This window comes from Lampetra planeri, chromosome 13 (genome assembly GCF_965212315.1).
Source record: "Lampetra planeri chromosome 13, kcLamPlan1.2.h2, whole genome shotgun sequence".
Classification (NCBI taxonomy): domain Eukaryota; kingdom Metazoa; phylum Chordata; class Hyperoartia; order Petromyzontiformes; family Petromyzontidae; genus Lampetra; species Lampetra planeri.
The window spans coordinates 14,392,051-14,414,787 of NC_136119.1; the positions used below are offsets into that span (position 1 = coordinate 14,392,051).

A 22,737-nucleotide genomic window follows, 5' to 3' on the forward strand; every position below is an offset into this window, starting at 1 on the left:
GGGGAGACACGGGGAGACGGACGGCACGGGGGAGACACGGGGAGACGGACGGCACGGGGGAGACACGGGGAGACGGGCACTCGCGTCGGTACGGACAGAGGCCACTCTCTCCCCCCCTCCTCCTCCTCTGTGTCTCGTGTGTTTGTATCCCATGGTCTCGTGTTTGTGTCTCATTGTGCAAGTGTGTGTATGTGCACCTGTGTGTGCATCGTTATGTATGTACGCGTGTAAGTTTGTGGGTCTTTGTGTCCTATATGTGCGCGTGTGTGTGGGTCTCTCCGCGTGTGTTGTTGTTGTGTGGGGCACCATTCTTTGTGCCCGTGTGGGGATCGGACTGCGATTCCCGCTCACAACCAACATTGCACCGGTCCTGGGCCTCCCCTCGATCGACTCAACCTTAAATGAGTACGTCTTGGCGATATGTAAACATGGCCATTAGGGAGACAAAGGCGGCCGAGCGTGGTGCCATCCACCCCCTCGTGTGCTATTTCGATCCGGCCTTAATAGGTGCTCGCTAACAGAACTTGCCCCGACTGTGTTAAAGGCCACACGGGGGGTGGGGGGTCTTTGTGTCTCTGTGCTGCGGTGTTCTACTCTTGGACCCCTCTAATGGAACATCTGTGCCGGTCAGAATCATTCAGGCTGGCCTGCCTACGATCCATCCTGGGCTTAACCTGCAGGCTGGATTGTGTGAGGAGCTCACAAATCCTTGCAAGATGTGGACACAATCCCATCGGTGAGCTCCTCCGGCAGGCAAGGCTGCGTTGGCAGGGTCATGTAGCCCGCATGCCCAGCCACCGCATGCCCAAGTAGCTTCTGTTCGGCCGGATCGAGGGGGCTAAACGGGCGCGGCACGGGCTAGAGAAGAGATGGAGTGATGTGGTACGGGAGGACGTGGAGCTGAGTGGACTTGCCGATGACTGGTACCAGCGGTGTCAAGATCGGCCTCTGTGGAGGAGGAGGCTCGTGAAGGACGCTACTGGGCAGTTGGAGGCAGTCGCCCTCCAACAACAACGGAGGGCAGAGGAGCGATGCTCACAACAACGAGCGGAGCACCGGCAGGATAAAATAAAGCAAGTTGGTACAGCAGGGGATACAGCTGGTGCATCCGCCAATCATTTCAGTCAGCCAACCTATGGTACCTGGATCTGTCCTGTAACATGCTGTCAGGGAGCCTTCGGCACTTCACCTGGCCTCAAGGTGCACCTGGCCTGGCACAGGCGCCGTGGTGACGTCACCGTCACTTAATAGCAGGTCTTGGTCTCTTCTTGACGTGCAGCACTCGTGCTACAGCCACGGGCATCTCCACGTGCCATGGACCTCTGTGGTCATCTCGGCCTCAGCTTGGTGGTGTTAGGTGTAAACAGCCACAGTGCGGCGAGGATGATGATGTGTGTTTTCTGTGGCCAGCATCATGATCTGTGCATTTACATGGCGCTTATATAATAATTTATCTTGGAGAGCCACACTGAGTCGTGTGACCATTCTTCAGGAGGATTCGGCATTGTTTTTTTTATTTTAAGATGTTTTTAGCCAACTAATGGTGAGTGGTTATTATATAAGTCGGAGGTAACCGGAGCACCCGGAGAAAACCCACGTCTGAAGAGGCAACTCTCCCTCCCCGTACACCCACGGGAAGGGAGTTTACAACATTTGTGCCGAGATCCACCAACCCTCACCTCCACGGTGCTTATCACAGGTCACGTGCGTAGCCACCGCCGCCCGGCACAAATGCCTCGACAACTCAAAGTGACTTACGTCAACATGTTGTCTCGCACATGCTAAGGGCACGCACCCCACTTGATCTCTCCGTTTTGGTACATTATGCTGTGTGACACGCACCTGTAGTTGTGTTTCTCGATGTTGCATACATTAATAATAGGTTATAGTTGTTGTGTATTGGTCTGAGAGCTGTGTAAACATTAAACCACAGAGGTTGCGTTTCACAATTGATGTGCTGGGTGCGTCATTGCATCGCGGTGGCTGGAGATATTTTCATCCAGCGGTGGATTCACAGACGACCAAAACAATATTGCGATGTATACAGACAGCCATTATGCAACTGCACTGAGCAGAGTTGTACAGTGCTTCAACTTCTTATTTCGGTTTTAAGTTGCTGTGAAGAACAGACGCGTCCGGCTGACCTGGGCAGGCTGCTGTGTGCAGCTCCCACGGTGCTCACACTCAGGGGACTGGGATTCCTCTGGCTCGTCGTCAACAAGACGCGCCTCTCTTGTGCACGCCAGCCACACAGCCGGATCACAATCAGCACGCCCTGCTTAATTATTAATTATTAAGAGAATCTTCGTATGTTCAAATTATTTCGTTGACAACCGTGCTAATCGTAGGAAGAGCCTCCTATTTTTCTGTTTCATGTGCACAGTATTCGTGGTTTCCCTATTTGTGGTTTTCCTATTCGCGGTGAATTGGCAGATACCAACCTCACGAGCTGATCTACAGAAAACAGAATTATTTCTCACAGATTGGCCTCCTTCAATGCGCAACAAGTTGTGTTTAACATGGGCTTGACTCGCAAGACTAAGTAAGTCATAATTAATACATATACACAATACTATTACGTCATCAGTCTCTTCGTCGCCTGGTCACGTTCCACCAAAAAAACACTTGGTCTGACAATATCGTTGAGCGTTGCTGACGATGAGGCTGCGAGTAGCAGAGACGAGGGACAAGAGCCACGGTGGATCTGCAGTCGATGCCTGAGCCGGCCCATGCAGGCGTCAGCTGCTGCAGAGCAAACCTCCACACGTCGGGCCATCTCGACCTGCAACAGGGCCAGGGAACGAGCTACGTCTGCAGTGAAGTGAAAAGAGGACTATCCCTTGTCGGTCCTCTGCTCCAGTGGCATCTGGTGTAGAAACCGTGCACAGCCGACGGTGGTCTAAGCACCAACACTGAGCGTGCATAGGGAGGCCCGTGCCCCTCACAAAATTAACGCATTGGCGATGTTTGTGTCCGTGCAGGTGCCATGGCGACAGTGGTGCTGGTGCCGCTGGTGCTGCTGCTGTGCATGACGAGGGTGTGCATGGGTGCGGGGGTGGCTGAGAGGTGCGTGCGACCTGCCGCGTGCGAGTCCCTCGCCTACAACTCGTGTCTGGGCGCCGCTCTGCCCTACCCGCAAACGGCGCTCGTCCTCGCCAGCGATTCGCGCTCGCAACACGACGCACAGGCCAACCTGCAGCTCTGGGCAGGTATGTGTGTGCGGCGCCATGTACACAACGCACACAGAATGTAAATGACACGCACAACGTACACCGGTGCACGCAACAAGCACACTCGTGCGCCACACACGTGTGCCACACTAGTGTGCCACACAACGTACACCATGTAGAGAACGCACGTGCACGACGCACGTGCACGTATGCAACCCGCACGCAACTTATAAGTGCAATGTACGCAAACGACACGCGTGCGCAAAGCGCGCACGACACGCACGTGGCCGGTTGTTGCCGTGCGAGTGACGCGGCGTGGCCATGTGTTACAGAGCTGCGGAGGGTGCCGCGCTGCTGGGAGGTGGTGCAGCCGCTGCTGTGCGCCGTCTATATGCCGCGCTGCAGCGCCGGCGTCGTGGAGCTGCCGAGCCGCGCTCTCTGCCACGCGACGCGTGCGCCGTGCGCCGTGGTGGCGCGCACGCCGCACGGTTGGCCCGACTTCCTGTCCTGCCAGCCCGAGCGCTTCCCCGACGGATGCCCGGTGAGTCGCGAGCGACGAGTGCCTGACCCAACTCGCTGGCCTCCCTCTCACCCCTTGCTCCCGTCCTCACCTGCCTGCGCGCTAGTGGATGGCAACTTAAAGATCTACATCAGTGTGAATGCCCAGCGACAGCTTCAGCTGAGTGAATGGCTGCTGCTGCTGCCTCTGTGACACTGGCGGGAGAAAGCACAACTCGCTGTCGGCTCGTGCCATGGTTACTCTGCCATCTAAATCACCAGTTGATGCTGAGCTGTCAATTTTGTGCGGTAACTTGACTTGCGATTGTATTGATATATCCTCGTCTGTTTACATTTGGATGTTTCTGGAACTTAATGTCACTGTGAATAGTATCCAAATGTAATTTGTTCAATATGTATTACTTAATGTTTGTGTGAACTACTTTAGATTCCTTCTGTAATGTGATTGTTTTGCTCTAGTTGTTGCCCTCTGATTGCTCTGTTGCTCTGCTTTGTTTGCATGTTATTGCTCTTGTCATTTTGGTGACACAGGTCACTCTTCTTAAGCAGTCTCTTGAATTCTCACTTGGTCGAACAAAATTAAAGCTCACCATGTAATCTCTGCACAGTAGGGGGAGCACTTTACCATGTGCCCTGTAATGAGACTTACTTGCAAGCCTGGCTGTGTGTTGCTTCTCGGTGTTGTGCCCTTGCTAGTGACCGGGTGTTGTGTCCGTGTGTTGTGGCCGAGCGTTGTTTCCCTGTGTTGACTCTCCCTGTCTCGTTGAGTCCCCACCTGGTGAAGCAAACCAGAGTTGAACATGAGCGCGTGGTGGCGGTACCGCTGGGCGTGTCTGGCGTCTGCAGAACACGGTGCAGAGCGTGCACTTCAACACGACGTCGAGCTGCGCCGCTCCGCTCGTGCGCACCGACAACCCCGCCAGCTGGGTGCGCGACGTGGAGGGCTGCGGCCTTCCCTGCAGCAGCCCCCTGTACACGGCCGAGGAGCATGCCGCCATGCGCACGGCCACCGCGGCCATGGGCGCCCTCGCCCTCGTCTCGGAGATCTTTACCCTGGTGCGGGCGGATGCATTGCGCAGCGCACAGCACGTAGCACACAATGCACAGCATGCAGCGCACCGCACACAGCACGCAGCACACAACGTGCAGTGCAAAGGGCGCAGCACACAGCAGACAGTACGCAAACGCACAGCTGTTGTTTTCATGGAAGTTGTTCATGTTAAATAGATTAAAAAACAAATAATGCGCGAAGAATTTTTGTGGTGGAGTCCTGTGGACATTTTTTGTGGGCCCCTCTATGGCACGTGGGGCAGCATCCTGCTGAGTGAGATTTCTGAATTGATTCTCGAAACAGAGATATCGCGCCAAAAATACGCCTCGGCATAATTTGGGAAAAGACTTAAAAAAAGATACATTCCAAATACAAATTAGGGTGAAATCAATGGCAGTTTTCATAGCAATGTGAAATTTACAGGTTTGAGTTTGCAAATGGAGATGAGCACTGCCCCACACCCATGTCAGCAGGGAGACTTTGACTTAAATAAGATTGGAGTGGTCTTCACGAGTCTAGCGACTAATCAGAAACAAGAACTGAGAGATTTTGATTTAAAACTTTCGTGACTGGTTTTTTCGGTAAAGTCACGTAGAAGGGAAATAATAAAATAATATTAATATAAAACAATAAAAATTCTCACGACGTTTCGACTGCAACACAAGTAATCATCATCAGCTGTGAAATCCACAGCAAGAAAATTTGATAATTTGTGTTATATTTATATTATTTTATTATTTCCCTTCTACGTGACTTTACCGAAAGAACCAAGATTATGACTGAGAGATTGTTAGTACAGACCTTGGAGGTCACTGTTAGCATCGACTGTGCAGCAGTTGCTGGATCTGGCGGAGGTGAGAAGGCGTCGTTATCGAGGTGCGGCGGTAGCTTCAAAGGCTGTGGCCACGACGACGTCGCAGTGTTGATTAAGAATTGACTGGAGTGTTGATTAAGAATTGACTGGAGATTCACGTGAGAATGTCCCACGTCTTACACTCGAGTGCTGCGTTGTGTTGCCCCATGGACTCGGCGTTAAGGAGAGGAGTGAGATGTTGGATGCGAGTGGAGAGCGAGCGGTGCGTGGTTGCCCGCGGTTGTGGCGTGCCGAGGAGAACGAGGTGGTGGTGGTGACCGCTGTTTGCGCAGGCGACGTTTGTTGGCGACTGGCAGCGCTCACGGCGTTACCCGGCCGTCGTGATTTGCTATATCAACGCCTGCTTCCTGGTGGCGAGCGCCGGGTGGCTCGCTCAGTTCCTCAGCGACGCTCGGCAGGACATCACATGCCGGCACGACGGCACACCTCGCTTGGGAGAGCCCACGTATGGCCCGCCCCTCTCGCTTGCTCGCCACGCACACACACACGGCCATCGTCACTTGCACACTCATTAATTCTATAACGCAAGGCTCCATGCATGCATGTAGACTCATTGTATCATATCGACACAAACGCTCTCATATTATAACCGGCTGGGTGGCTAAGTGGTAGAGGGGAGCAGTCCATCATCCATCTCTCCGCGTCAAGAGTGGTTTCCCTAATGGATAGACCTGATCTACCATATTAATGTGTCATTTCTACCAAGAGATGAGCACTGCCTCAGTACTCAATTGGGCAGGATGTCACTGTGACCCGTGCGTGTGTGCGCAGGTCAAGCGAGACGCTGTCGTGCGTCATCATCTTCGTGCTCATCTACTATCCGCTCATGGCGGCCGTGTGCTGGTTCGTGTGTCTGGCGTACGCGTGGAACGCGTCGTTCCGGGCCCTGGGCACGCCGCAGCGGCCCTTGGCTCGCAAGACATCCTACTTCCACCTGGCGTGCTGGTCGCTGCCCTTCGTGTTGACGGTCGCCATACTGGCACTGCAGCAGGTGCCACCCCGATGCTCGATCTTGTCGCTGTGGCGCCCCGGGTCGCTCTTGCAAATGAGGCTCATCCTGGTCTCTGGGGTTATTGTCTGATGACGCAAAATCAACTTGAGAACTAAAACAATCCGCTGTTCTGCAGAGAGTATGTGATAGCGAGTGTGTGTGTGTGAGAGCGAGCGTGTTCGCCTGGGGAGAGGTAGTGTCGCGGTCAGCAAGCTGCGCTACGAACCCGGGGACCCGAGTTCTATTCCTGATCATGGCCAACACCAGTGACGGTTATCTGAACCGGTCCTGGGCCTCCCCTAGGTCGACTCGGCCTAAAATGAGTACCTGGTGCGGTGTGTAAACATCACCACGAGGGAGACAAAGGCGGCTGGCCATGGTGCTGGCCACCCACCCCCCTCATGTGCCGTGCCGGCCTTCATAGGAGCTAACAGCACTTTCCCTAACAGTTTGTGAAGGCTATATGGGGGATCTTTGTGTTAGCCTGCGCGAGTGAGTGGAGTTTGCATCATCTCTCTCCCGCTGGTCGCATGGATTGTTCTGTAGGTCCTCCTTGTTTTTCCCTCCATGTTTAGACACATGCGCTAAGATTTGTTGGCTGCTACTATAAATTCCCACGTGTGATGATTGAGCCACTTCGATCAACGATCATGTGCGACCAGCTTGCCTCTGAAAAAGAGCTCATATCTCAGTGGGCTTCACCTGGTAAAATAAAAGTTAGTTTAGTTAATAGTTTAGTCGAAACTGCTCCACTGGTTCAGTCGCTGGCTCGCTCACCGGCGGTCATTCGACTCCTTTTCACTCTTCTGTCGCTACTACTGTGGTTACTGTCGTCGTCAATTTCACTCATTGACTCCAACATCATTGTCGAGGACTCAGCCCGACACTGAAGGGTCACCTCACTTTGCTTAGATTTGAGATTCCCTCGCACCATCTCTTTTGCAAGCTTTCATAACAATCTTGCCCATTTCAAGAAACATGGTAACTCTTAGGTGCTTGCGAAACAGCACTTGCTCGAGCAGTCTGTTAAGGCTATGGGGGGGGGGGGGGGGGGGTTCAGAAGTGAGTGTAGCACGAGCACCTGTGAGTGCAGTGAGTCGAGGAGTGAATGTGTGTGTGGTGCGAGTCGAGGAGTGAATGTGTGTGTGGTGCGAGTCGAGGAGTGAATGTGTGTGTGGTGCAAAGTCGAGTGAGCGCATCACGAGTGCGTTGTGTGCGTGTGTTCCTACATGTTTCCATGTGCAGGTGGATGGAGACTCCATGTCTGGCGTGTGCTTCGTGGGATATCGCGACCCCCACTTTCGCGCCGGCTTTGTGCTGGCGCCGGTCGGTGTGGCCACCGTCGCCGGGGGCTACTACCTCGCGCGTGGTGAGTTGACGTCGCTCCGGCTCTCGCTGTGCAGCCAACTTTGATCAATGCGCTAATTTATCCAGGAAAGCCTCACCGATTCTCAAGGGTCCAGCTATGTTTTTTGCATTATAATAATGATCTTTGCATTTATACGGCGCTTGCTTACATGCCGCGGCAACTCGAAGCGCCATACATCGCAGTTCATCTCAAACGCTCGAAGGGGGGCACCCCGAGTGGCAGCTGTCCCCGTGCGGTACAAAGTGACTCCACACTGCCCTGCACTCAGGCATTCGCCTCCTCGTAGGGAGCGATGATCATGACACTGGTACACAATGGCCTACTCTTCTTTGAATGACATCACGGAATCTTTCATGTCCACTGTGAAGTGGACTGCACAGAGTATTTTATGGTTGATATACATCGTGGTATTAACCACGGCAGCCTTCCGAATTTGAACCATGAACCTCTTCAACAAGCGACGAATGTGCTGCCGCTGGGACAAGTCTCTTAGCTGCACGAGTCTGAAATGCCGCGTGGTTACCCGGGAGATGGGTGTTGCCAGTGTGCGGGGCGTAAAATATCACCACTGGGAAGACAAAGGGGGTCGAGTACTGTGCAGGCCTCATTTCTAAAGTGAAAACTAATTTCTTTAGAACTGCTCTGTTTAGTTTGCTGTCCTTCACCCGCACCTCCGATTAGCGCGGTTCGCTGCGTACGGAGTGAAAGAAGCTCAGCGTGCATACAGGCCTTTGCAGGTGCTCGCTAACAGCGCTTGCCGCAGCAGTCTGTTAAGGCTATACAGGGGAACTTTGTATTTTTTAAAGGTGTAGACATGTGGATGCGTTCGTGCGTCTACACTTTTTTGCACGTGGGTTGTTTCAGTTGTTTATGCACTATATTATTATGCACCCAGTTACATTCCTGGCCACTTCTAACATCAGTGGCAAATGATATTGGAACTTGTCCCCGAGTCTCCCCTGGTGGTTACAACCGTCAGTGATTATCTCACGCGGTGTATAAACATGGAAAATGGGGGCACAGGTGACTGGTTATGTATGCTGGCCACTTCACCGCCTCGTGCGCCATGCCAGCTTTACCGCATTCTCGCCAAGACCATTCGCCCCAACAGTTTGCGTGGCTACAAGGGTGATCTCTGCGCTCGTGTGTTCAGGGATGTTTACGCTGTTTCGCATAAGAAGATCCCACCCCGGGCTGCTCAGCCAGAAAGCGTCAACCAAGATCCAGGAGACGATCGTGCGGCTCGGTGAGACGATCACACAGCCTCGCCGAGCACATGCCGGGTGATGAATGTGCGATGCGGCTACGAGTCTCCGAGTCCCTGTGTCCCCTCGTCCCTTCGTCCCCATGTCCTGCAGTCCCCATGTCCCCATGTCCCCGAGTCCTCCAGTACCCGAGTCCCTGTGTCCCCTCGTCCCCATGTCCGGCAGTCCCCCAGTCTCCGTGTCCCTGAATCCTCCAGTCCGCATGTCCCCATGTCCCCGAGTCCTCCAGTACCCGAGTCCCTGTGTGCTCGAGTCTTCACCAGCTCATGTCACGGTCGGTCCGGGTGCAGTGAGGTCGTCTCATGGGTCACGCCATGAACACCAATACCTCAGTGGTCGGAGGATTGTTCTGTGAGGAGCAGGCTCATGTAAGTCACCACTGAGCAGGTGGAGGTATCGAGAATAAGACAGAAAGTTGGGTGAATGATGGTGGTGGTAATTGTGAAATGCATTAAAGAGGCTGGAACACACGATCCAGAAATACAACAATTCTACAAATAAATTGAACGCTGCTCTGTTATGCACGCACATTGATGAACTACACTGACGAGGGTGACTGTATGCTATGTCACGTGATGTTTATTCTCACGGGTAATGCAGTTTCAATATGAAATAACTGTTTTAAATTTCCTCTGCAAGCATTCATCTGGAGGGTGTAACGGTAAGTAGTGTGTATCCGCCACGGAGCCATGTGAGTATCGCATGGATGCATGACGTGCCCGCTCATGTGTGTTCTCACCAGCGTGGTGCACAGCTGTCGTGCAACTGTCAGCGTGGCTGTAGGTGCGGCTGTGAGTGTGGCTGTCAGTGTGGCTGTAGGTGTGGCTGTGAGTGTGGTTATAGTGCGGCTGTAGGTGTGGCTGTAGGTGTGGCTGTAGGTGCGGCTGTAGGTGCGGCTGTAGGTGCGGCTGTAGGTGCGGCTGTAGGTGCGGCTGTAGGTGCGACTGGGAGTGTGGTTGTCAGTGTGGCTGTAGGTGCGGCTGTGAGTGTGGCTGTAGTGCGGCTGGAGCTCGGCTGTCAGTGTGGGCTGTAATTGCGACTGGGTTTGCGCTCCACTGCTGCCCTACGTTACGCGTCGGTATCTTCCCTTTGAGACAATGGCACAAAATGAAGTCTTTCCACCGGTTACTGTCCCGTCCCAGCTGTGGAGATCGTTTTTCACCGAGCCAATTCTACACCCATGTTGAGGATTCTGTCAACCATACACAACCATTTCGTCTCGTACACCACACCGTGTTTGGCCAGCACACTGGAGGTCACAATAACTCGCTCAACCACTCACCCATCCACTCACCCAACCACTCACCCAACCACTCACCCATCCACCCACTCACCAACTCCAGGTCATATTACTTCTCTTGTTGCTTCTTTCCTTGCACTGCTGCACTGAAATTCCCTCCCACTTTCTCTTCTACCCAAGCTCTCATCATAACCTCGCTCACTTCAAGATACCTGTTGACTCTTATCAATTACAACTTTGATGGTGCTGTTTGTTGCTGGCCACTTGACGTTTTGATCCTTTGGGCCTGTGCTCGGCAACTGTCTAAAAAAGTATCCAGCGCATCTTTGGCCTTCCCCTTCTGTCTTGCTCTGTGTTAGGCTGGAGCTCTCTCTGTCGGATCTTCTTTGTCAGTGTCATGTCTTGGCTTAGTTATTTCCTTGGTGCTTCTGTTCCTGCTGCTCTTTTCTGCAGTTTCATTTGCACTGTTTATATCACGTGATTGTTTCCGTGTCCTGTCTCGTACAGACGATCAGCGTAGAGGTAACAGCATTTTACTCACCTTGCATTTTACACAAATCGTGAAGGATTGCATCCGCAGTTGGACGTGCGGCGTGAGTGGCACTGGTTGACTGTGATTGAGGAATGGTCCCGTGCCCAGTAGCACGTGTGAGCGAGTGAGCGAGTGAAGTTCTGTGCGCTGCTGCTGCTACTCAGCAGATGCCTCCATCGGAACCCAGAGCGCTGGTCCTCTGTGCCATCCCCATCGGAGCCTCTGCTCACCCGCACGGGACTCAGCAGGCGCTTCTCTACGCGCCTGTTCCCGCCGCAGTAGATTAGATTATTACTGTTGTTGTTGTTGGAGTTGCTAATCTAGTTGTTCCTGTGGTTGTTTCAAATGTGTAAATGAAGAGAATACCCACCGCAACAGATGTGATAGTGGGCAAGGCCGAGAGCTCTTGTACATGCTATACACGCCTTTGTGGTGTTAAATCCAGTTGTGGTTGATAACCCTAATTGTGGTGGTAGTTACGGTTGTTATGTTCATTGTTGTGATTGTGGTGGTGCTTATTGTTTTGATTGGTATGGAAGACGTGGTGGGTTGTTGTTGCGGCGATATTATTGTTGCGGTTGTCATGAGTGGCGCTGCGCATGTGTGCTTGCATGTGTAGGGGTGTTCGGCGTGCTGGCCTGGGGCTTCGTGCTGCTCACGTTCGGCTGCCACATCTACGACTTCCTGCACCGTGAGCAGTGGCAGCGCAGCCTCCGCGAGTACATCCTGTACGTATCTCCTCCTCGACACCTGCTGCTGCTGCCGCCGCTGACGCCACAACCGCCGTCTTGAAGAGTGACGCTGCTCCCGTGTCGTCCCACGCAGGTGCCGCTCCAACGTGGACCTGGGTTTCGTGAACGCGAGCGCGGGTTCGGGCACCGGCCCGGGCTCGCCACGTAAGTGCGAGCTGGGGGCACGGCCCGGCCTGCTGCTCGCCGTGGGGAACGTAGCGTGCGTGTTTGGCACCGGCATCACCATGAGCAGCTGGGTGTGGACGCGTGCCACGCTGCACACCTGGCGGCACACCTGGCTCCGGTACGTGGCTCAACCGGAACATGGCGCGCGCGGTGCGCGGTGCGGTGCTGCCGTGTTGTGCACGTTGTGCCGTGTAACTCCGGGCCGTGTCTGCGCCTGCCGTCCTCCGCCCTCAGGATCCTGGGCCGGAAGGACGATCGCCTGAAGCGGCTGCACCGGAGTCACATGATCGCGAAGGCGTTTGCGCGGCGTGGTGACATCCTGCACGACGCGCACGCACGCATCTCGCTCAGCCTGCAGAGCGAGCTCCCCGGGGGGGCCGTGGGTACGCACACAAACACAAAGATCCACCCTGTAGCATTTTACTGACTGTTGAGGCAGGTGCTGTAAGTGAGCACCTATGAAGGCCGGCACGGCACACGTGGGGGTGACTGGCTTTGTCTCCCCAACGCCGATGTTTACATCAGCATTGCCCTCCCTTCTCTCTACTCCTGCGAGACATGGACCTCTTTTGAAGAAACGTTTGCGCAGGCTTCAAACATTCAAGCTGGCCCTGTCGACGATCCATCCTGGGTTTAACCAGGCTGGATTTTGTGCTCATAGATGTTGGAAAGATCTGGACACAGTCCCATCGGTAAGCTTCTCTGGCAAGCAAGGCTGCACATGTCCAGCCACTACATGCCTCAAAAGCTTTTATTTGGCCGGATAGTGGGCTAAACAGGCGTGGCACAGGCTATAAAGGAGATGGACTGATGTGGTACAGAAGGATGTGGAGCTGATTGGACTCACCGATGACTGCTACCAGTGGTGTTAAGACTGGGCCCTGTGGTGAGGCTCGTGAAGGATGCTTATGGGCAGTTGGAGGCAGTCGCCCTCCAGAAACAGCAGAGCACAGAGGAGTGACGGTCACAACAACGAGCGGAGCGACGGTCGAATTAAATGCAGCGAGGTGGTACAGTGAGGGGCACAGATGGTGCGTCTGCCAGCCATCTCAGTCAGTCAACCCATAACACCTGGGTCTGTCACGTGACTTCCTGTCAGCGAGCCTTCGTCACCTCACGTGGCCTCAAAGTGCACCTAGCCTGGCACAAGCACTGTGGTGGGACTCCTGCCATTTAGTGGCGAATGGCATCTGTTGTGTATATGTGAGGTGTCTCTGTGTGTGGAATCTGTGAGTGTGTACATACTTTCTGTTTATTTTGTGGCAGTTGGGATGGATCTGGACCTGGATGATTCTGGGAGCGACTCGTCATCCTGGATCAATCACGTTACCAAGATGGTGGCACGAAGAGGAGCCATTTTACCCAACGTGTCACGCACACCCACACCCGGTACCATACACGAGACACATGCTAAGCACACACTATACACACACACTATACACACACTACACATACACGCTATGCACACACATTATACACATGTTACACATACATGCTACACACGCACATTACACACTTGCTGCGCACACATTACACACATAATACATACACACGCTACACACCTCGCACATAATACGCAGGAACACAACACACATCCCGTACACACGGTACATAGCAACACGCAATAGTTGGACCTTATTGTTGTTCGTTGTTGCTGGAACGGATACTTGGCTCTGTATCAGCGATTGCCACAGCCGCACGCGATTCCCTGTGTGCGGAGCATGGGAGTAACAGCCGAGTCTGCACGTTCATTGTCTGTGAGCAGAGCCCTCGGATGTGAAGGCGCCGGTCGCGCATTCCAAGCCACATCACCGCTCTGGCACTCACCACCACAAGAAGAAGCGACGCAAGAAGCACAGGCCCCGAGACCTCGGCTCTGACCACGACCTCCTCCCTCACGACCTCGGCGCCGACCTCCCGGCCCCCGACGCGACCCCAAGGGTGCCGTGGCCCACAGGCGGCGTCCCCCGTCTCCCCAAGCTCCCGAGCAGGCCGTTCCTGGTGGCGGCCTACCCCGGGCCCGGGCATCCGAGTTCATTCTGGGAGGAGGGCGAGGCCAGGCAGGAGGAGGAGGGTGGCAGGAAGATGTGCTGGGGACAGCCGACGGCCGGCGCCACGGCCGGCGCGCCCCCTTGGGAGCAGCTCGTGAGCGCGACGCGACCGCGGCACCAGCCCGGGGCGTTCTGGGAAGGCCGGAGGGAGGCGGGGGTTCGCGACGCGCCGCCGGGTATCCCTCGCGCGCCGCGCAGCCTCAGCCCGCGGCGTGATCGCCGCGGCGAGGCCTTCCGCGCGGGGAGGCGGTGGTTGCCGGCGCAGAGCGATGTGCCGCCTCCCGATCCCCCCCCTTACTCGGCGGGTCTCCTGCCCGGCACGCTGCACGAGCACGGAGGCGGCGAGCCTCGCGCCGATCGTCGGCACCACCACCACCACTCGCAGCAGAGGGAGGAGAGCCTCTTCTGAGGCAACGGGGGCGGCTCGCTCGCTCGGACGCCTCCGGTCGCCGCTGTCGACCTCGAGTCGGATCCCCGGTCCGGTGTCAGACGCGGGGAGTCCCACATCTTACAAAAAAATTACATCATCCGTTTTCATTATACGTTCAGCGGTTTAAATACTCGTATTTAACAGGACGTGAAAAGCAAAGTTCAAACGATTTCCTGCTCATGAGCATTGAGGCATTGGTGCTCATCTCCTGTTTACAGCCCTGAGCCAGTGGTTTAAATTCCATATTGTTTTGGTAGGGGTGAGTCCATCTGCATAAAGTGGTACTCATTTGATCGAAAATGAAGGGGTGATGGGCCGCGTCAACCCCCAACCAAGATTTGAACTTGCAACTTTCCGAATGCGAGCCACTCTCACTGGCATTGGGCCACGAGAAGCATATACCCACGTCTTAATATTGAAATCACTGCGCCATCACATCCAGAAAGCGCCATAGGTCTTGTAGATGTATCGATTGCGTGGCAAGGATCGTGTTAATGAGTTGAACGTGTGTCCTACTCTTTGGGTTTTTCGGTAAAGTCACGTAGATAGAAATAATAATAAAATAATAATAAATCACGACGTTTCGATCGCAACACAAGCAATCATCTTCAGGTGAAAAAATACAGCAGGCGGACTGCTGAGGCAGGAAGAAATGTAGCGAGAGAGCTGCTACTGCAGCCAAAGGTTATAAAGATTTGAGATGGGTACAACCCAAGGGTAAGTGGGCGGGGCTAGAGATGGAATTTGCAAGTAAGATCGCAGAGCGAGGTACACCTCGGCCATTGTGTTGCTCGAGATTAGTCTGCTGATAGAGAACAAGGGAATTTGTCCCATGTGGGATGAGAAGCTTCACTTAAAGCGACTCCACTAGTAGCTGTGATGGCACAACCTGGGAGCTGTTCCCTGGAACAGTGGTGCTCTACTCACCGGGAGCCACTTTGGAAAGCTGATTCATCTCGTGATTTGCCACTAACCATAACACAATTGGAATATAAAATATACAAAATAAATTCTGAACGGGTTGGACACATGGATGGGGCTGTCGGGCTGGGGGCAGCATTCAGGGTAGGAGATGAAGGAGTTGGTGATGAGGTAAGACACTGTAGTAGGGACTTGTCGCAAATGTTAACTTCATGGAATTATTAATACCTTTCATAGAGATTCTGGTTAATTTTATTTTGAGAAGGAAGCTTTCTGACTTTGATTCAAGTTGTGGGTGTAACTGGGGACGACGCGTGCCCTAGCGCGGAGCTCAAGGTCTCGTGGTCTCGTCTCTCACCACAGCCTGCCGGCCTTTGCCCGTCTCCTCGAGCGGTGCCGTGGAGGCCGCTGTTTGTCTCGACTCGCTCGTGGCCGTGATGGTGCCGCGTCCCGTTCACCAGGCACTGCAACCGACTCTTGCGCGTTTGGTAGGATTTCATAGTCGTGCGGATGCCGTTGCGTAGACGGACGCCTGCGCACAGTGAGTGTTGCGGTACGACTGGAGGTGGGACTGCTAAAGGACGTAAAAGTATAAGGCTTTGTGCACTGAGCGGCGATGCGTACGCGTACAAGCCAGTAACGGCTGGTCATTAGTGACCTTTGAGGTCTGGCGTCACTAGAGAAACAGGAAAATTGCAAAAACAAAACTTGTACATTGTAAAGTTTATAATAACACGTTTATCTGATGTTTTACACTCCAGAGTGTATAGATCAGCAAGGGTGGCTGTAGTAACGGAATAAAGCAAAGCCGACTGCGCACTGGCCTCTGGCCCACACGGAGGCCGTGAGCATGGCGCGTGTTTAGGCCCGGCGACACTCGCTGCCGTCACCGCTCCAACGACTCCTCTCCAACGCGTGTTTCTGCTCTTACTCGTGCAGTTAAACTTTTTGCCTTTCATTCAAAATAACGCTGTTAAATGTTTCATTGTAGAATTTGCATGGAAAATTACTGTGAAATATTATGAATTGCTACTTAGCCAACGATGGGAAACGGTTGTTGTTGGACGTTAAAAGCCGTCTTCTTTCCAGGGTGGATACTGATGAAGTGTGTAGACGGTACTCTTTTTTATTTTTGCTTCCGCATGCAGCGGTGCACTGGCAAGCGGATGAGCGGTGTCACCGTGCGAGCCTTTACTTGCATATCCACGGCGCTGACAGATCAGGGAGTTGGGGCTGGGGGCACAAGGGAGATCGATGATGCCCGTGGTAGGGATTCGCGATAGGGACTTGTGGTACAGAGTTGTGGTCCGAAGTCACGGTCTGGAGTCATGGAACGGTATCACAGGAGGGAGTCCACGGTAGGGAGTGGCACGCTGTGTGTGGCATGGGCGAGTAAAGCGCTATTGGGGAGTCTATGGTCTCCCAGGTGCGGAGTGTTTCTGGTTGGCAGAGGTCACTGGCATTAGGTTCATGATGGGTCCTCAGTTGACTGAGCGTGAGCTACGGTCGCCAACTGTCTGGTTTTGACCCAGGTTTTCAGGTGGCAGGAATTGATTTGAACCGAGCTCTGCTTCCAGTATTATGTTGCAACTGTATCACAACAGACTGCACAGTTTTAATAGACCCAGACCGAATGAGAAATGTCTGGGTCTGATCGACAGTGGGAAAGGCAGCCATCCTCGTGTGAGCTGCGCAGCGCTTCCCTTCTTCCCAATCACCTTCACCTGAAATGTGTTGGCTCGTAATAATGACCCAGTTTCGTTTTTCCCGGTTTGTGACGTTCAGAACAAAGAGGTTTCTTGTAAATACATGTCCTTCCGTCATGAAATATATATCTGTGTATATGTAGTATTGTTTAAAATGAAGTTACCATACATTTCTGGTAATGTTAATGCATTAAGACTTGTGCTTAAAGGAACAATTTTAGAAACTGTAATTCGCAGGCGGCCCTGCTAGGGCCAGCCGTGCAGCAAAGGTCTGTTACGATCGCGTGGCATTCCGCGTGCGTTTATAACATTGTATAGATAGAAGTGTTCCGCTGATGAAGGAAAGTGATGCTTATCTGCTTCACATTCTCCATGTATCTGGTGGTACAAGTTAGATGTTTCAAAGTTAATCGGTACATGAGTAAAAACCATCACCATCAGGATGGTTCGTGACAAATCTTCCCAGATTTTATGAATGTTCATGCCGTGTGATGAATCTAATGTTATCATCTTCAAAAACTTCAATATTGCTGCCTCATCATAAGCACACATTTTCCGAGATTAAGGTACATGCTGTAAAACCGGTCCCCAGCCTTTTTGTACTGCGGATCGCCGTCAGCCCTCAACGTATTTGCACAGAACACGGCGCAGTAAAGCAATCCGGTGATTTGTGAAAATGACCGTGTCTGCAGCACCTCCACGGAGCACTCCTCGCACGGTCTGGTTGGAGCCTGCACCAGTGCCGTGCAGACCACAGCTTGGGAACCACCGCTGTCAAATGTTCTAACTATGCCTGCGTCGTTCACGACCACGGTAGCTAAAGCGTTTCATTGCAGCGATACAAGAACATTCGACTATTTGTACGTATATAGGGATGAGGCTCGCACAGATGAGAGCAAATGCAAGCACTGCTAGGCGAGGGAGACTTCATGGATTCGTGCGAGTTCGATTGTAGTACTTGGCTGCCCTGGGCAACTTTTACAAAGATATGTTTTTAATTAGTTTTTTTACCAATGCATCTTGTTTGGGACTTCGCCAATGCAGTAATGTTCAACTGTCCTCATATGTGCATTTTTTTAGATCTGTTTTGTTACATGGTCCAATAAACCAATTTTTTTTAATACGTGGAATTTGCAGACCTGCCTCAGCGCACAGTCAACGTTCACTGCAGAATTTACATTCACTGCGACTTACAGGGGCTCACGCGTGAAACATGCTGTGGGAGGATTGGGACGAAACCAGAGCACCCGGGACAAGCTCATGCACAACAGGGAGATAACATACAGCACAAAGTCGAGTCGCCAATCGAACCCAGGTCCCCTCTTGCCGAGTCGCACGCGTCACCACTGCGCTGCCACCTCCCTGTCGCTCATGATGCTCGGAGTAGAGCCCTTCAGTGCTTTGGCAACAGTCGCGAGCTCCAAGTCAGATTCACGATGCGTGGTTGGTGGTTGTTCAGGTGAAGATGCGGCACTGGAGTTGGTGGTGCTGGCTGCGTCTCTTAAGCCACTCGTGGATGTCTTGCACGTGTTGGAGTTGTACGGCTTCATGGGACAGCTGGCTCTCGTAGATGCTTCGGGATAACTCTCAATTATTGTGTTGTAGTCTTCGGGGTAATGTTGTAGAGAGTCTTGGTCCAAAGGTTCAGTCGGTAGAGGAGATTGATATGCACTCACAAAGGCATCAACAGGAGCGGCGGTTGTATCGGTGGCGGTTGTGGCCCGCACAGACGCTGCAGTGGTGATATCGGTCACGCAAACCATTCTGTCGACCTTTCTGGCCACCTGCAGTTCCCAGAGCAAACACACGCATGCATCATCAAACACCTCTCGCACATGCAGCGGACACGTCTGTTCACAGGGTAGAAATGTTGGTTTCCATGAAGTGCGCACGTTTTCCTACTTCACTAACTACGTGCGACGCGGGACCCTGCCTGGGTGAGAATCTTGAGCGCGGGACCCAGACGGAGGCCCAGGGTGGACAGGAGATGTGTCTCTGTGAGAAGGGGCAGCGTCTCTCCGTCAATGGCGTGGTGGCGGAACGCCTGCAGGCCACACACGCGCGCACACAAAGACTTAGCAGACTGTTGGGGCAAGTGCTGTTGGCGAGTTGCGCCTATGAATGCTGACACGGCACACCTTTGTCTTCCCAGTGGCGATGTGTACACACACCTCACCAGGTATGAATTTAAGGCCTGGTCTGCTGAGGGGAGGCCCAGGACTGGTTTAGATATTCGTGACCAATGTTGACCATGAGTTGGAAACGATCTTGGGTCGCTGGGTTCGTAGCGCACGTCCACCAAGGAGATGAGTTCAAGTTGAGTGAGATGGAGCGATGAGATCGGTTCATGTGCACGTGCAGAATGGCTCTTCGCATCGCCGGATTGTGAGAGGTGGCGGTGGTTCAATGAAGATGGTGGTGATGGTAGTGGTGTCGGGGAATGGCGATGTGGTGCCCTCCTTTAATCCAGCGTTGTCGAGGCGAGGGCTGGTGGATCGCTCCACAATTGCTGTGAAACTCCCTTCCTATGCGTGTCGAGGAGTTGCTCATACCCTGGCTTTCCAGACGGTAGTACAGCGAGTGGACTAATCGCCATTATTTTCCCATCTGCCTTGCCCCCTCCCTTCCCATGGGAAACCGCCTTGCCCCCTCGTGCAAGGCGGTTTACTCCCACTTGTATAAACACTCAACCTTGATTGAGTGTAAACATTTGAAAATAAAAAACAAATGCAGGACCCAATGTGGCTCTCCTGGATAAGTGAGTAAATCATTATTAATAATGAAATTATTATTATTATTGACGAGCTTTACTACCCAGTTTCGCCCGAGACTTGGATTCTTGTCTTGGATTAATACACGGCCTACGTTGAGGGTGGGCACGCACACTGCGTGACGCTGCCGCATGCGGGTGACATCACAGATGTGACGTCACCACTCACTTGCCGTGCAAAATATATCCATTATTGCGCCCCCCCCTCCCCAAAAATTCAAAAGTCTATTGTTATACTTTTTGCATTGTGTACATTCTGAAGCTACCCACATGCCAAATGTCAAGTTTGTTGCATGTTTGGAAGTATGCTAAACATTTCGAACAGACACATTCACAAATTTCCCTTTTATATATATAGATAAAGCTGCCCATTGGGGAGGCGTCGCGCACCTGCGCAGACTCCGCACACCCAGGCATCGCAGCAACAAAGGTGCAGACGTTGTCCACGCTCCACGCCCTCATGTCTTCCTCCTCCTCCGTGGCGCTCATAGTGCCAGGCTCGCCGTCTTCCGCCATCTCCTCGCCCGGCCCTTTCCCGGGCCGCGCCGGCCTCGCGTGGCTCAACGGGGACAGCGCGGATGGAAACCCTGGTGAGGATGTCGCGATACGGTCACTCCTCGCGTAACCCACGTGCCGGGGAAGGCCCGTGTTTGGCAGAGGCGCCGACGTGGTTCCGTGTCTCAGGGGGGGCGTTGAAGAGTGTGCCGGTGAGGTTGACGGCCCGGGTATCGAGGGCAGCAGCAGAAACTGCGAGGCTGCCGGCAAGCGGGTCGTGCCGCTTGCGGTGGCCACAGCTATCACTGCGGGGTTCCTTGCTGCCTCCATGGCGTCCGGCGCCGAGTGATGCAGATCCACGGATGGCAGGCGAGGGGAGCTGGGCCGGGAAGAGGGGCACGGACACACTGAGGTCTGCGGCGATGGGGACAAGGAGGTGAGCAGAGGAGCGGCTGAGGGTTTTGACAAACTCTCCTGGGAGCTCTTGTCCGCGGCCTCAGCGCGCCGTGAACCGACGTCGCTTGAGTCGCCGCCCTGTGCCGCCATCGAGGCATCCGAGAGGTCGCGGCCGTGCCGCGCGTCGCCCCGATCGCTCCGCTGCTCCTTCCCTTCACGTCCGTCTCCATCCGAGTCACAGCTGCCGTTGTCGCTGTTGTTCTCCAGCGAGCGAGGCTCTCTCTTCATCACTGCCATCGGCGCAGCATCTTGGGTCACGTACGCCGTGACTTTTTGGCCAGATGACTTTCGCGCTACACCTCTTCTTCCCAAGGGGTGTGAAGCGCGGCTGGCCAGCAGCAGCCCGCGAGCATGGCTCACGCTCAGCTGGTGCGTCAGGAGGTGCGGCTGATGCCGATGGCTCAGCTGATGCTGCAAGTGCCGCTGCTGCAGTAGCATCAGCGCGCTGTGACGCGCGGTCTCTGCTGAGTTCCCACCGATGACATGGTGAGTGTGCTGGTGAGGGTATGGGTTGGAGAGGGGTGGAGGGAATGAGTGAGGGTGGGGCTGCAGGTGTGAGTGAGCCTCGAGCAGCCTCTGGTGATTGTGCAGGCTCTCGAGCTCCTTCTGCCGTAGGATATCGGCCGACATTTCCAACCTGAAGTGAGAAAAACAATGAAGTTACTTGTATGAAATAAACACTCATGTCAACATCACTTGTTGATTTACACATGTGTACAGGAGTATTGTAAGAAACCAATGAGTCGGCGAGCCTAAGGAGGTGCGAGCGTGTTGAGAGTCATGCGGGGCCAAGGATGACGTAACGTCACGGGTTACGTAAGGGGCTTTCGGAAAGCACTTTTGGGAAAGTGGATGGAGGCGTGGTCGTCGTTGGGGGCCAGGGTAAGGACCGGTTGGAGTGGGGTCTCTCTCCTCGTCGCGGAGCGGTGTTGGCTGATCCCCCGCTCCAGGCAGACGAGTGAGAGAGCCAAAGGGATAGCCGGGGTAGGGTCCAAATAGTTATCAGTGTTCGGGTGAAGGACCGAGAAAGAGTGCACCTACACTGGTGTGAGTGTGGATGCTGAGTGTGGAAGTGTTTTAATAAACGGCAACAGCCCTTATAGTAATCCTCGTCTCCGAGTGGTGTTATTGCACAACACATGCATAGCAAGCACATAAACGACATGCAAACAATCACTTGAATAAACAAATATCGTAATGTTAACATTGTACAACATGGGTTTGATCAGTTGAAATACATGAAAAGGGTTGAAAATGTATTAGAAATTGTACAATTATGCTGCTGATTTAACTTTAGGGTTTTTTAAAATAGTTGGTTATATTAATGAACGTTTTTTAAGGGTTAATTGATTGCATTAATACATAATTCATATCATATAGAAGTTGTTTATGTTGTCAAGCGCATGCTCACCGGGCCAGGCTGTGCTTGCGCAGGATCCCATGTTGCTGCTGCTGTTGCTGCTGGGAGAGGAGTAGATCGGCTGAGCTGGGTGGGAGAAACCCATAGCCCCCGACTGAGGGACACACACAGAGACGCCAGTCACGCAGGCGAATTAAGATCGAGTCATTGGCCTCCTTGGCAAGGGCCGTCCAACCCTTGGGCTGGCTCACGGCCATAGACCTCAAGGATGCCTACCTGCATGTCTCCATTCTCGCTAATCACCACTGATTTCTCTGCTTCTGCATTATGGATCATCACTGGCAGTTCCGTGTCTTTCACTTTACCTTACTCTGGGTTTTTTTTTACCAAAGTCCTGATGGTCCTTGTGGTCATGCTAAGGCGGTGGGCCCACCACATCTATGCCTACCTGGACGACTTAATAATTTGGGAGATCACCAAGTAGCTCCTGGAGTCCTCGGTGTGGGTGGTGATCTTGGCTCTATAGGCCCATGGCTTTGTCTTCAATGGGGCCAAGTGTCATCTGTCCCCCTCGCAACGCCTATGTTATCCTCAACACTGTCCAGGCTTGGGCTTTCTTC

General features: G+C 53.4%; 2 protein-coding genes across 2 annotated transcripts in view; one reads left to right on the forward strand and one right to left on the reverse strand.

Moving 5' to 3' along the window:
• Positions 1–18,159, forward strand: SMO (smoothened, frizzled class receptor). The gene is made up of 13 exons (XM_078600285.1): positions 1–88; positions 2,982–3,209; positions 3,503–3,711; positions 4,536–4,745; positions 5,887–6,059; positions 6,386–6,605; positions 7,851–7,974; positions 9,128–9,220; positions 11,631–11,739; positions 11,837–12,046; positions 12,163–12,311; positions 13,195–13,317; positions 13,694–18,159. The coding sequence occupies exons 2-13, from the start codon at positions 2,987–2,989 to the stop codon at positions 14,386–14,388; spliced, it is 2,538 nt and encodes an 845-aa protein (XP_078456411.1). The 5' UTR covers positions 1–88; positions 2,982–2,986; the 3' UTR covers positions 14,389–18,159.
• The window catches only part of LOC144722158 (uncharacterized), a 13,809-nt gene continuing 7,112 nt past the window's right edge, over positions 16,041–22,737 (reverse strand). Inside the window, exons 7-9 of the mRNA XM_078600332.1 lie at positions 22,169–22,271; positions 20,197–21,394; positions 16,041–19,080 (exon numbers count right to left, since the gene is read on the reverse strand). Of these exons, the coding sequence (XP_078456458.1) occupies positions 18,943–19,080; positions 20,197–21,394; positions 22,169–22,271 (1,439 nt within the window). The 3' untranslated portion in view covers positions 16,041–18,942. The remainder of the gene's footprint in view (positions 19,081–20,196; positions 21,395–22,168; positions 22,272–22,737) is intronic.

What these genes read in the sequence shown, in the direction of transcription:
- SMO (XM_078600285.1), top strand. Translation starts at nt 2,987, where the DNA reads ATGGCGACAGTGGTGCTGGTGCCGCTGGTGCTGCTGCTGTGCATGACG. An exon ending in AGCCTCCGCGAGTACATCCT is followed by an intron (nt 11,740 to 11,836) that starts GTACGTATCTCC and finishes CGTCCCACGCAG; the next exon opens with GTGCCGCTCCAACGTGGACC. An exon ending in GCTCCCCGGGGGGGCCGTGG is followed by an intron (nt 12,312 to 13,194) that starts GTACGCACACAA and finishes ATTTTGTGGCAG; the next exon opens with TTGGGATGGATCTGGACCTG.